The sequence below is a fragment of the Hemiscyllium ocellatum genome, chromosome 17 (genome assembly GCF_020745735.1).
Source record: "Hemiscyllium ocellatum isolate sHemOce1 chromosome 17, sHemOce1.pat.X.cur, whole genome shotgun sequence".
Classification (NCBI taxonomy): domain Eukaryota; kingdom Metazoa; phylum Chordata; class Chondrichthyes; order Orectolobiformes; family Hemiscylliidae; genus Hemiscyllium; species Hemiscyllium ocellatum.
Genome location: NC_083417.1, coordinates 71185181 through 71199742, shown reverse-complemented (window position 1 = coordinate 71199742; position 14562 = coordinate 71185181). Strand labels below are relative to the sequence as shown.

Here is a 14562-nt window from a genome sequence, read left to right as displayed (position 1 = left end):
ATACATTATTATCAATTTTAAAGGTTGGATTTCAAAATAGTGGCCAATGCGCATGATTAGTTTTATGGGGGACACTGTTTAAAAAAAAAGCAAGGTCAACAATCCTTCTGGAACAGTAACCTGATTCAGTATGTTACAGCAGGTAACTGCAAACTCCGAATGTTAATAAAAATAAGATACTAATTCTGTGAGTGTATTCAGTTCAAAATATTAAAAATTGATTTTACATAAGAAAATCTGCAGATTAAATATTTTTAGGACAATTTAAAGGACATCTAATGGTCAGTTTTGCTCTGAGAAAAGAATTTTTCAAAGTAATCCAGGAAATAACTTGCCTCAGCAGAATTGCAGATTGTATAGTTTCTATACCATGAAACTTGGTTAGAAATTTGCAGGTTATTAGAAGTTGAGAAACTTTAAGAGCTCAGTTTTTTTTAAATGTGTATTTGCATAAGAAGACTCCATAGTTCATAGAAAAGAAACCAGGGAGAAGCCACCAAGCAAAACTTAAAAGATTTGACTTATAAGAATAATTTCTCTGAACGTGAATAATTAAACTTAAGCAAAGTTTTCCATTTAATACGAATTAAACTGAGTACTTAACCGTATTCTATGTAATTTGGAGATACCAGTGTTGGACTGAGGTGTACAAAGTTAAAAATCACACAACACCAGGTTATAGTCCAACAGGTTTAACTCCAATTAAACCTATTACACTATGACCTGGTGTTGTATTCTACATAATTGGTTTTGTACCTTTAGCCTCTAATGCTTTTTCAGTTACTTGGTTTTCAGGCTCCTTTTTGTCCTCTGATATTAGGCTTGTTGCTGGTCTTGAAGAGACCTCACTTTCACTGATGAGTGTGGCTCCCTCTGGAGGTACCAACCGATCCTGCTTTTCCATCTGATCAGGCAGCTCCTCCACTTCATTCTCTTTCTGATCTAGAGGGAAATCAGTCAGATTTCATGTTGAGTTCATAACAAAATGAAACAGTTACAGATTTTAATAATATTTTTCAAGTGACCTGATTTCAGAAAATCTGAAATCAGCCAGGAAGTTTTACTTTGAGATTTATAGCAATTATTTAGTGATTGTGTGGATAGAATTAGGTGTCAGGTTGCCATTTCTCTCATGGAAATGTTCAGTAGTAATTAAAGCAGCATTGTGTACTTCAGGAGCGGTAGAGTCAATTAGTTGTATTGTGTCAATTTGGGAATCATAGAACGTAACGGCGCTGGACTGGCCCTTCAGCCCTCGTTGTTGCACCGACCTGTGAAACCAACCTGAAGACCATCTAACCTACACTATTCCATTGTCATACATATGTTTGTCTAATGACCATTTGAATGCCCTTAAACCTGTTGAGTCTACTACTGTTGCAGGCAGGGCATTCCACACCCTGACTAACGAACCTACCTCTGACATTTGTCCTATATCTATCACCCCTCAATTTAAAGCTATGTCCTGTCATCCTAGCCATCACCATCTGAGGTGAAAGGCTCTCACTGTCCATCCTATCTAATCCTCTAATCATCCTGTATGTCTCTATTAAGTCACCTCTTAAGTTTCTTCTCTCTAATGAAACAGCCTCAAAATCCTCAGCCTTTCCTCACAAGACCTTCCCTCCACACCAGGCAACATCCTGGTAAATCTCCTTTGTACCTTTTCCAATACATGGATAGTGGATTAAATACACATCCTTTCTATAATGCAGTGACCAGAACTGTACACCATACTCTAAGTGTGGCCGCACCAGAGTTTTGTACAGCTGCAACATGACCTCATGGCTCCAAAATGCAATCCCTCTACCAATAAAATCTAACACACCATACAGCTTCTGAAGAACCCTACCAATCTGGTTGGCAACTTCCAGGGATCTATGCACATAGACATAGCAATCTCTCTGCTCATCTACACTACCAAGAATCTTACCATTAGCCCATTATTCTTTATTCCTGTTAGCCCTTCCAAAGTGAATCACCTCATAATTTTCCACCTCTCTGCCCAGCTCTGCAGCTTATCTATGTCCATCTGTAGCCCGCAATATCCTTTGTCACTAGCCACAACTCCACCTACCTTAGTGTCATCCGCAAATTTGCTAACTTATCCTTCTACACCCTCATTCAGGTCATTTATAAAAATGACAAACAGCAGTGGACCCAAAACAGATCTTTGCAGTACACCACTAGTAACTGAACTCCAGGATGCACATTTCCCATCAACACCATCCTCTGTCTTCTTTCAGCTAGCCAATTTCTGATCCAAACCGCTAATCACCTGAAGCCTTTGTATTTTCTGCAGTAGCCTACCTTATCAAATGATTTACTAAAATCCATATACACCACATCAACTGTTTTACCCTCATCCACCTGTTTGGTCACCTTCTCAAAGAACTTAATAAGGTTTGTGAGGCACGACCTACCTTCACAAAACCAAGTGGACTACCTTTAATCAAATTATTCCTTTCCAGATGATAATAATATTTTCACACTTTTCAGAATTGCTAACACCTCCTCCTCCTTATGAATCTCAATCCCATCGACTCTAGTAGCCTGCACCTCAGTATTCTCAACAACATTGTCTTCTTCCAGTGTGAATACTGACGAAAAATAATCATTCAGCACGTCCCCATCTCCTCAGAATCCACGCACAACTTCCGACTACTGTCCTTGACTGGCCCAAATTTTACTCTAGTCCTTCTTATATTCCTGACATACCTATAGAAAGCTTCAGGGTTTTCCTTGATTCTACCTGCCAAAGACTTCTTATGTCCCCTCCTGGCTCTTTTTAGCTCTCTCTTTATGTCCTTCCTGGCTAATTTGTAACTTTCAAACATCCTAGCTGAGCCTTCATGCCTCATCTTAACATAATCTTCCTTCTTCCTCTTGACAAGGGATTCAACTTCTTTTGTAAACCGTGGTACCCTTGCTTGACCACTTCCTCCCTGCTGCACAGGTGTATACTTATCAAGGACCCACAGCAGTTGTTCCTTGAACAAACTCCACACTTCAATTGTGCCCATCCCCTGCAGTTTCTTTCCCCTTCCTATACATCATAAATCTTGCCTAATCACCTCATAATTGCCTTTCCCCTAGCTATGACTCTTGCCCTGCAATATATACCAATTCCTTTCCACTGCTGAAGTAAACATAACTGAATTGTGATCACTGTCACCAAAATGATCACCTACCTCCAAATTTAACACCTGGCCGGGTTCATTACCCAGTACCAAATCCAATGTGGCCTCACCCCTTGTTGGCCTATCTACATACTGTATCAGGAAACCCTCCTGCATACACTGGACAAAAAGTACTCAAACCATAGCTTTTCCAGTCAATATTTGGAAAGTTAAAGGCGGCCATAACAACTACCCTGTTATTTTCACTCTTATGCAGAATCATCTTTGCTGTCCTTTCCTTTACATCTTTGGAACTATTCAGAGGCCAATAGAAAGCTCCCAAAGGGTGCCCTCACCTTTCCGGTTTCTAACCTAAGCCCATGCTACCTCAGGAGATGAGTCCTCATCAAATATCCTTTCTGCCACTATAATACTGTCCTTGCCACACCTCCCCCTCTCTTACTACCTTCCTTGATCTTACTGAAACATCTAAACGCCAGAAGCTGCAATAACCATTCCTGTTTGTGCTGTATCCATGTCTCCGAAATGGCCACAACATCCTTCGCCTCTGCGCCTACTTTCACAATTCTTCCGCCGCCTTCGCCTCCGCGCCTACTTTCACAACCAAGACTCCCGCCCACCCTCTGATGACCCCTTCTCCCACCTCCAACACACCCCATCCACCTGGACACCCCGTGCTGGCCTCCTACCCGCCCTCGACCTCTTTATAGCCAACTGCCGCCGTGACATTAACCGACTCAACCTGTCCACCCCTCTTACCCACTCCAACCTCTCACCCTCAGAACATGCAGCCCTCCACTCCCTCCGCTCCAATCCCAACCTCACCATCAAACCCGCAGACAAGGGAGGCGCGGTGGTAGTTTGGCGCACTGACCTGTATACCGCTGAAGCCAAACGCCAGCTCGCGGACGCCTCCTCTTATCGCCCCCTTGACCACGACCCCACCTCCCACCACCAAACCATCATCTCCCAGACCATCCAGGACCTCATCACCTCAGGGGATCTCCCATCCACCGCCTCCAACCTCATAGTCCCACAACCCAGCACCGCCCGTTTCTACCTCCTGCCCAAAATCCACAAACCTGCCTGCCCCGGCCGACCCATTGTCTCAGCCTGCTCCTGCCCCACCGAACTCATCTCCCAATACCTCGACACGGTCCTGTCCCCTTTAGTCCAAGAACTCCCCACCTACATTCGGGACACCACCCACGCCCTCCACCTCCTCCAGGATTTTCGCTTCCCCGGTCCCCAACGCCTTATTTTCACTATGGACATCCAGTCCCTGTACACCTCCATCCCCCATCACGAAGGACTCAAAGCCCTCCGCTTCTTCCTTTCCCGCCGCACCAACCAGTACCCTTCCACTGACACCCTCCTTCGACTGACTGAACTGGTCCTCACACTGAATAACTTCTCTTTTCAATCCTCCCACTTCCTCCAAACTAAAGGAGTTGCCATGGGCACCCGCATGGGCCCTAGCTATGCCTGCCTCTTCGTAGGATATGTGGAACAGTCCATCTTCCGCAACTACACTGGCACCACCCCCCACCTTTTCCTCCGCTACATCGATGACTGTATCGGCGCTGCCTCGTGCTCCCACGAGGAGGGTGAACAGTTCATCAACTTTACCAACACCTTCCATCCCGACCTGAAATTCACCTGGACTGTCTCAGACTCCTCCCTCCCCTTCCTAGACCTTTCCATTTCTATCTCGGGCGACCGACTCTACACAGACATCTATTATAAACCGACTGACTCCCACAGCTTCCTGGACTACACCTCCTCCCACCCTGCCCCCTGTAAAAACGCCATCCCATATTCCCAATTCCTTCGTCTCCGCCGCATCTGCTCCCAGGAGGACCAATTCCAACACCGCACAGCCCAGATGGCCTCCTTCTTCAAGGACCGCAGACTCCCCCCAGACGTGATCGACGATGCCCTTCACCGCATCTCCTCCACTTCCCGCTCCTCCGCCCTTGAGCCCCGCTCCTCCAACCGCCACCAAGACAGAACCCCACTGGTTCTCACCTACCACCCCACCAACCTCCGCATACAACGTATCATCCGCCGCCATTTCCGCCACCTCCAAATGGACCCCACCACCAAGGATATATTTCCCTCCCCTCCCCTATCAGCGTTCCGCAAGGACCACTCCCTTCGTGACTCCCTCGTCAGATCCACACCCCCCACCAACCCAACCTCCACCCCCGGCACCTTCCCCTGCAACCGCAGGAAATGTAAAACTTGCGCCCACACCTCCTCCCTTACTTCTCTCCAAGGCCCCAAGGGATCCTTCCATATCCGCCACAAGTTCACCTGTACCTCCACACACATCATCTATTGCATCCGCTGCACCCGATGTGGCCTCCTCTATATTGGGGAGACAGGCCGCTTACTTGCGGAACACTTCAGAGAACACCTCCGGGCCGCCCGAACCAACCAACCCAATCACCCCGTGGCTCAACACTTTAACTCTCCCTCCCACTCCACCGAGGACATGCAGGTCCTTGGACTCCTCCACTGGCAGAACACAACAACACGACGGCTGGAGGAGGAGCGCCTCATCTTCCGCCTGGGAACTCTCCAACCACAAGGTATGAATTCAGATTTCTCCAGTTTCCTCATTTCCCCTCCCCCCACCTTGTCTCAGTCGGTTCCCTCAACTCAGCACCGCCCTCCTAACCTGCAATCCTCTTCCTGACCTCTCCGCCCCCACCCCACTCCGGCCTATCACCCTCACCTTGAACTCCTTCCACCTATCCCACCTCCATCGCCCCTCCCCCTAGTCCCTCCTCCCTACCTTTTATCTTAGTCTGCTTGGCTCTCTCTCTTATTCCTGATGAAGGGCTTATGCTCGAAACGTCGAATTCTCTATTCCTGAGATGCTGCCTGGCCTGCTGTGCTTTGACCAGCAACACATTTGCAGCTCTGATCTCCAGCATCTGCAGACCTCATTTTTTACTACAACATCGAAGTCCCAGGTACCAACCTAGCTGGAAGTTCACCCACCTTATTCTGGATGCTCCTGGCATTGAAGTAGATACAATTCAAACCACCTTCTTGCTTGCCGATACACTCTTAAGACCTTGAAATCTTATTCATAACTTCATTACTCTTAACCTCCTGTACATTGGAGCTACAATTCAGGTTCTCATCCCCCTGCTGAATTAGTTTAAGCCCTCCTGAAGAGCATTAGCAAATATCCCCCCCAGGATATTAGTACCCATCTGGATCAGGTGTAGACCATTACGTTTGTAGAGGTCCCACTCACCGCAGAATAAGCCCCAATTATCCAAGTGTCTGAATCCTCCCTCCTCTACCATCCCTGTAACTATGTGTTCAACTGCTCTCTCTATTTCTCATCTCGCCAGTACATGGCATGGATAACAAACTAGAGATAACAACTCTGTTCCAGCTCTAAGGTGGTCATGTTTTCTATCTCAGTTCATAATGTTGATCCCTGAATGTAGTCCCTGAAGGGAGTGTTGTACCATCTGATCAGTAGTTAAAACAGAGGCTTCTTCTGCCCTTAAGTGAGCAAAAAAGATTAACTGCCTCTTTACATCATTGTTACCTACTTTACTATGTTGGGCATAAATTGCTTGCCATGTTATCTTCATTATAACATTTCAACAGAAGCTTCATTGGTTGTAAAGCACTTTAGACATCATACATTGAGTGTTTTATAATAGTGCTTTACTGGGCAAAGAAAGAAAGGATAGGAAATGCTGGCACTGACTGGACAGGAAATAAAATACTGGGATATATTAAACGGCAGTTTTCTTGAAGATCTTCATCTTTCACAGGAGGTGGATTAGGGTTAGGGCAGAATTATTTCAATGTGACAGCTGCTGATAAATTGTGGTGAGCTTTAAAATTGATTCATACCTTGCTGAAGTTGCATATCATGTGAATGAACTTGTACTGGGGTATGGTGACTGGAATGGCAGTGGTACCATAATCTGAAGTCAGGTATCACTGCAGCCCTCTGAAAGAGCTGAAGTGGGGATGACCATGGTGCCATACAACAAGTGAAGAAACATTTAAAAAATGTGAGGATAAAGTTAGTGGTGCAGGTTTGACAGGAGAATGCAGGCCTAACATTTCACTTTTTATTCAGGTTGTAGTGGTTGAAGATAAAAACACATACTCTACGTCGGGAAACATTAGTTTTGGAGGGGTCCAGGAGGATGGTACCAGTAGCCGCCCAAGGGCATCTGTGATTACATCTTTGGGAAATAGAAGCAGTTTAAGTACTATGATGTCAGCTGTGGTTTGGGGATAGGGGCAAAAGATCACTCACTTTACAAGTGCAAAGACAGAATAGACCAGAGAAATAGTATGTGTTTCTGAACTTCAGTCTACACCCACAGAACTATCAGGAGCAGGGCTGAAATCTTGGCCCACTCTAGTTCTGGAGTAAGAGTAATGGCACTAATCAACTCTGTAATCAAACAACATTTGGCACTGAGCTGGATAAGATGCTTGGACATATGATTGTAAATTTGATCAATAAACTTGATTTTAAGGAGAGACATGGAAAGGGGTGAAAAATAAAATGAAGAAGTTTCAGAATTGACTAGCAGGTTTATTACTCATGGTTACATTAAAATTATGAGAAAACTTACATTATATAAACCTGCAAAGTATGGATAAAGTAATATCAGTCACAGTAACTTCTAAGCCAAAGTTGTACTTGGACAGAAAACGACTGGAAATTGTTTCAGTGTGCAGTTTACTTCTGAGCACATACCATTTTCAACTTCAGTGACTTCCACGGCTCTATTCTTGGCTTGCTCCTGTTCTTCTTGGATTTGGCTTTGCTCTTTGTAGTAATCCAATAATTCAAATGGAAGTTTCTCGCCTGGTTGTCTTGGCGGCAGCAACAACATGTTATCTGAGCCATAGCACTTCATCATCCTCAGAACCTTTCAGGTAAAAGTGAAACAAAGGGTTCAGCATTAAGGAGGTTTCAATTTTTTTTTAAGTGTGCTGTTTTAACAAAACATTTTAACCATCAGACAGTAGCATATAGATTAGATCAGAGTGGTGCTGGAAAAGCACAGCAGGTCAGGCAGCATCCGAGAAGCAGGAAAATCGACATTTCGAGCAAAATGTCGATTTTCCTGTTCCTCGGATGCTGCCTGACCTGCTGTGCTTTTCCAGCACCACTCTGATCTAAACTCTGGTTTCCAGCATCAGCAGTCTTCACTTCTGCCTAGTATAGCTGTTTTAATGAATTATACCACAGAATACTGGAGCATCTGTACTCCCTGAACTGGCAGTTTCTTATCTCAGTCCTGCCTGCATTCAGACACAACACATATAAATGTAGGTACTTGAACTCTAATATTGCTTCTATACCATTTAAACACTCTCCCCTTCTCCAGCAGCTTTCCCTGAGTACAGTAAATGTATATCACATTCTAAATGTCAATATGGAGATTTGATGGAACCTATTCCCAGACCTCCCTCAACACCGCTCTAAGTTTTCTACTCAAAGATGTTCAGCACAACTTGCTGTTGATTCCCATTCTGAGTAGCCTCCCTTCCCTTCCTCTCTAAGGCTAGCATGGTTAATCCATGTCTATTGCTGTATGTCATTGTATCATGCAATATTGCAGGGAAGCTTGGGTAATGGTAATGATAAAGAAAAGTTCCGAGCAGCAAAATCCTTTGACTCCTTGGAACAGCCCACAAACCCCTCAAGGACCAAATATATAGTCAAAGACTGATGGCTAATGACAATAACATTGATTTTAACCCTGGAGAAAGTGAGAACTGCAGTTGTTGGAGATCAGAGTCGAGAGTGTGGTGCTGGAAAAACACAGCAGGTCAGGCAGCATTCGAGGAGCAGGAGAATCAACGTTTCGGGCAAAAGTCCTTCATCAGGAATTAGGCTTGTAGACCGTGAGATAAATGGCACCAGCCTCTCAGCTCACAGCCTCATTCCTGGTGAAGGGCTTTTGCCCAAAATGTCAATTTTCCTGCTCCTTGGATGTTGCCTGACCTGCTGTGCTATTCCAGCACCACACTCTCAATTATATTTAATCTGCCTTTCTTAGCTAACTACCTTGTTAATGTAAAGCCACATCAGAACCACATCCTTCAGACTTGTTTAGACATACCACCCAGCAAAACCTTTAAGCTTTCCATAGTCACTGAGATCTTTCTGGGATTAGCTCCTTATTTAGTGGAGATAACCAAATAAGTCCAAGAGCAGCAACATCGTGAGCTTTGAGTTGCCAGCTACTACCTGCTGCAGGATCCACAGTGCCAAATCTACATCAAAAACCTCAACCTGAGCTACAAATCTTCTCAAAACTTGTTAACCTTGATTTTCTTTTGACCTCCAAGAATGTCTGTAACAAAAATATAGCTTCCACTCATCTGTAATTACCTCCTGAACCTGCCTTCAAACACACCTCCAGAGTTAATGACTTCCTATCTATATTCCTTGAAAGTCAGTCTTCAATGTGAATGTCTCCAAACTAAAATCTGATGCTCACAGACTTAGTAAATCTGAAATCCTTTATTGACATTTAATATTGTCAAAAACACATGTAAAAGAAATAATTGTTTTGCCAAATTGAATACAGGAATTAAAATGAAACTTTTCAGTTCAGTAGATAACGGTAGCGCAACACTCCGGAGCCAAGGAATTTAATGGGGAGTGTGCTCAGATAAGGCCACTCTTAAATGTTGCATACTATTTGATTCTCCATCTACTTGTTTCAATAACATTAAAATTTCATTTGTTTACATATTCATAATACAAGCAGTAAAACTGTCACTCAATCATATTTTCGAACATGCTGTGATTCAATTGGTAACCCATCATAGTACCAAAAAGGGATTCTTTAACGTTAACTTGTATCTTAGCCAATCTGGCAATGATTAGCCCTAATATCTCCATAACTTCTGATCACTTGTCTAAAGGACAAATTTGCTGGTTATTGCATTTTGTGGATATCAGATGAACATGGGCTTGAAGTCCACTTGGAGTCAGAAAGAGAACCAAGATTGGGTTTGGACTGAGAGGAGGCTGAGGCTGAGATGGGGAATGGGACAGGGAACTTGAACTGTGGCTGCAAAGGGATTGTAAACAGGGCTGGGACAGGAGCTGGCATTGGAATAAGGACGGGAACTGGATTGATTTGGGGATTGATTTGCAGTGTGGTTCTGATAAAATCAATGGAATTAAATCATGTGTTCTCTTAGGGGTGAATGATCCACTCCATCAATTTATCCCCCTCATCAGTGAGGATGAATGCCCGCTCATATATATCTAAGCAATTCAATATTGTCAACTCTCCAGATACCTTTTCTTCCTCCAAGTAATTGTTATCATACTCCACTGAATAAAATTCAATGGGAAAAGTGCAGGGATTCTTTACAATCGCTATCCCTTCAACCTCTGTACTGTAAGGTAAAAGTGGGCCCAGTTCCAATAAAGTTGTAGAAAATTCAAGTCGAGGCTCCAGTCCTTGGCCAATGGCTGTGATCAGCACCTGGTTACTGCTCTGTGAGAAGTTCAACATCAAACGATGTTTATAACGTTTCTGCCAGGGAGAAGAAAACATAATCAACTCTCATCTTGCAACAAATGCTAATATTTAAACGCATATTAATTCATAAAAACATTTTTGTTAATAGTCATGTTACTACAAAGATGTTACTCTTTATATGACCTACTCCAGTTTGTAACTCATGCTTATATTACCAGCAGTAACGTGTTCAACATATGTGAAGGGTTTGATGGGGTAAATAGGAGAAACTGTTCCTGCTGGCAGGTGAATCCATAATAACAGCACAGAGATTTAAGTTAATTGGCAAAGGACCCAGTGGGGAAACTTGGGGAATTTCTTTTTCTGCTCTGAGTTGCAGAATCTGAAATGCATTGACTGTAAGTGCAGTAGAAATGAATTCAGTTGTAACTTCCAAAAAGGAATTTGGGCTATGCAGAAAGAACAGAGGCAGTATGATAAATTGTACAGTTCTTTCAAGAGCCAGCACAAGATACCATAAATGGCCTCCTTCTGTGCTGTACCATTCTTTGGTTCAAAGATGTGATAAAGGATGGATGGTTTACACCAAAGCATCCTCTGGACTCCTTCTCATTTTTTCTGGCTCTCACTCACAGTTGTGGATGTCTCACAGGTTGTCTCAGAGTTTGCTAAAACAGCATTTCTAAGTTAGGCTAATTCTGGATATCCATTCAAACTAATGCCTGCTCTTTTCATGCACAGGTTGCTTAGGTTGGCTTTTCCCTCATTCAGTTGTCTGGAAAGCACCTAACCCTTGCTCAACAATTGAACTGTGATCGGAAGCTTGCACATAATTTGTAATCAACCTATTTAGAATTATTACTGATATATTTTTTAACAGAAACTAATTGAATATCAGACTTTTAGGCTGATACTTTATTCTTTCTTGTCTTTGAGAAACTCACCTCCTCATCAGGAATAAATGTCACCTGCACGTTCACTTTCGCCCCAGCCTCCAGCACACCACAAGCTGGTGACATGCGGAATACATAGGAAGGTTGCTTCAACTCCTTCAGTAGTTTGGATCGCAGGTACAGGGGAACATGCTTATCAAGCTATTTAAATGACAAAACCCAAAGCTGGATAAACAATGTGACAAGTAGCAGTCAATAAAACATATTTGACATGGAATTTTACAGCAACGAGAGGCCATTTGGCAACACATTTATAACCCACTTCCACCTTCTGGCTCCCCCTTGAAGTCATCTACCTTATATATTATGCCATGGTGAGTTTCACATTCATACCACTCTCCAGATAAAGGTCCTCCTGATTTTCTTGCTGTAGGTACTACTATTTGTGTTATATTTATGATTTAGACTCATCCATAAGTGGACCTTTCTTTATGTCTATTAATACCTGCATCTTATTGTAAAACAGAAAAGTCTTTCATTACCTTCTCTTTTACAACACTGGTATCAGTGAAAAACCATTCACAGGTTACATCCAGGTGGTTGTGGAGTTGAATGGTCATAACCTGACATTGCCCACATTGCACAGTGCCAAAGTCCAGGTGATCACTGGAGACGGTTAAGCCAGGCATGGTCACTGTAGCACTCAGGATTACATTCACTGTTGGCCCACTTATGACCTAAACAAAACATTAAATGTATAAGTAAATTAATTCCCAGTATGGATCAACTATTTTCATCTTCTTCTGCTTCACTCTCGACTGAACCAAACTCAAAATACATTTGAGACACAGATACCTAAGGCATATTTGTTGTTTTTAAGTGAATTCTCTCAAGCCATTTGGCCACCACTAAACTAAACAAAAATGTCCCTCTTGGAAACAAGAATTTCATTGGAAAAATTGGAAAAAAAGACAGAAAGACTAACTTCAAGTACCCTAAGTTAACCAGAGAGGGATTCCCTTGGGTTTCCAACCAAGCACCATCCAGTTGAGTCTGATGATCAGTCTGTGTGTACTCTTCAAGTAAGGACCAGACTCTGTTCTGATATCTTTAATGATGCCTGCAATTAACTAGACTGACTAAAGAGAAATTGTTCCTGATGAAGGGCTTTTGCCTGAAACATCGATTTTCCTGCTCCTCGGATGCTGCCTGACCTGCTGTGCTTTTCCAGCACCACTCTAATCTAGACTGAAGAGTAATTGTGCCATTAGCAAGGAACCCCATCAAGTTGTTATCATGGAACTGTAACCCAGCGACAGATAAGACGAAACCTGCAAAAGTAAGGAATGAGTTCCTTGGTTTTGCCGGCACTGAGAGCTACGTTGTTCTCAGTGCATCATTTTTCCAGGTCTTCCATCTGTAGTCTGTTTCGTCGCCTTCTGAGATTCAACCAAATATGGTGATGTCATCAGTGAACTTGTCAATGGCATTTATTTGGTATTTGGCGACACAGTCAGTACAGGGTATATAGTGAGTACAGGAGAGGGGTGAGTACATGCCCCTAGTGTGAGGGGAGGCGGGCAGGTGGGGTCCAGTGTTGAGTGTTAGTGAGGATGAAATATTGCTCCCAATCTTCACTGAGGATCCAGTTGCAGAAAGTGGGCTTAGTCTGAGATCACTAAACTTAGTAATCAGTCTCGGGGGGAATAACTGTATTGAAGACGGAACTGTAATCAATGAATAGGATTCTTACATAGTTATTCTTGGTGTCAAGATGTTCTAGGGAGGAGTGAAGAACAAGTGATATGTTATCTGACATAGATCTGTTGGTCCAATAGGCAAATTGGAGAGGGTCAAGAGTAGTGAGGGGGCTGGAGGTGATTAATGCTATGACCAGACATTCAAAGCACTTCATGCCCACCGAAGTCAGAGCCACTGGGCAGTAGTCATTGAGACATGCTGCATGAGCCTTCTTAGGCAAAGGGATGATGTTGGCCTCTTGAAACATGTAGGGACAGTGTTCTACTGCAGGGAGAGGTTGAAGATATCCGAAAAGACCTCTGCTAGTTGATCTGCACATGCTCTAAGTGCACGGCCTGGTACTCCGTCTGGTCCCATCACTTTCCTTGGATTCACACGAAGGGAAACTGATCTGACCTCCGATGCACTGACTGGTGGGATAGGTTCGTCAGGACTTGTGTTACCTCTCTATCGAATTTCTGCTCAAAGCGAGCATAGAAGGCATTGAGATGATCTGGGGAGGGATATGTCATCATTTGGTATCTAGCACCGTTGCTTTTTAGAACCTGTGATGGCATTCAGTCCTTTCCATAGTTGCCAGGTGTCTGTCTGGGTCTCTGGTTCGGATTGGTATTGGTCCTTAGTTGTCTTAATGACTCTGCGAAGGTCTTACTTGGATTCCTTATATTTGAATGGGTCTCCTGATGTGAAGGCCTCATGCCTGGTTTTTAGTAAGTTCTGGATATCCTGACTCATGCAGGGTTTCCTGTTGGGGGACACCCAGATTGACTTCCTCAGTATGGAGTCCTGCACACACTTGCTGATAAAGTCTGTGACGGTGGTGGAGTACTGGTACAAGGTACCTGCAGACTGTTTGAACATGGCCCAATCTGCCGATTCCAGACAGCACCGAAGATGATCCTCTGCCTCCTCCAACCAGCACTGGACTTGTATTCATGAGAAAGTCTCCTGCTTGACCTTTTGCCTGTAAGCCAAGAGAAGAAACACAGCATTGTGGTCAGACTTCCCAAAATGAGGGCAGGGGATGGAGCGGTAGGCATCCTTCACAGTGGTATACCAGTGGTCTAAAATGTTCAGGCTCCTGGTGATGCTGGTAATGGTGTGGTGGTACTTGGGCAACACCTTCCTTAGATTGGCTTGATTGAAGTCGCCAGTGACAATAAACAGGGCCTCAGGGTGTTCCGTTTCCAGGGTGTGCGTGGTGAAGTACAGCACATTCAGAGCTTCCTCAACCTCTGCTTGTGGCGGGATGTACACAGC

At 43.9% G+C, this 14562-nt stretch overlaps 1 protein-coding gene across 1 annotated transcript in view; it reads right to left on the bottom strand.

Annotated features, from left to right (window-relative positions):
* The window catches only part of hydin (HYDIN axonemal central pair apparatus protein), an 888678-nt gene that overhangs the window by 287900 nt on the left and 586216 nt on the right, over positions 1–14562 (bottom strand). Inside the window, exons 35-39 of the mRNA XM_060837518.1 lie at positions 12084–12278; positions 11593–11742; positions 10463–10702; positions 7894–8068; positions 785–942 (exon numbers count right to left, since the gene is read on the bottom strand). Of these exons, the coding sequence (XP_060693501.1) occupies positions 785–942; positions 7894–8068; positions 10463–10702; positions 11593–11742; positions 12084–12278 (918 nt within the window). The remainder of the gene's footprint in view (positions 1–784; positions 943–7893; positions 8069–10462; positions 10703–11592; positions 11743–12083; positions 12279–14562) is intronic.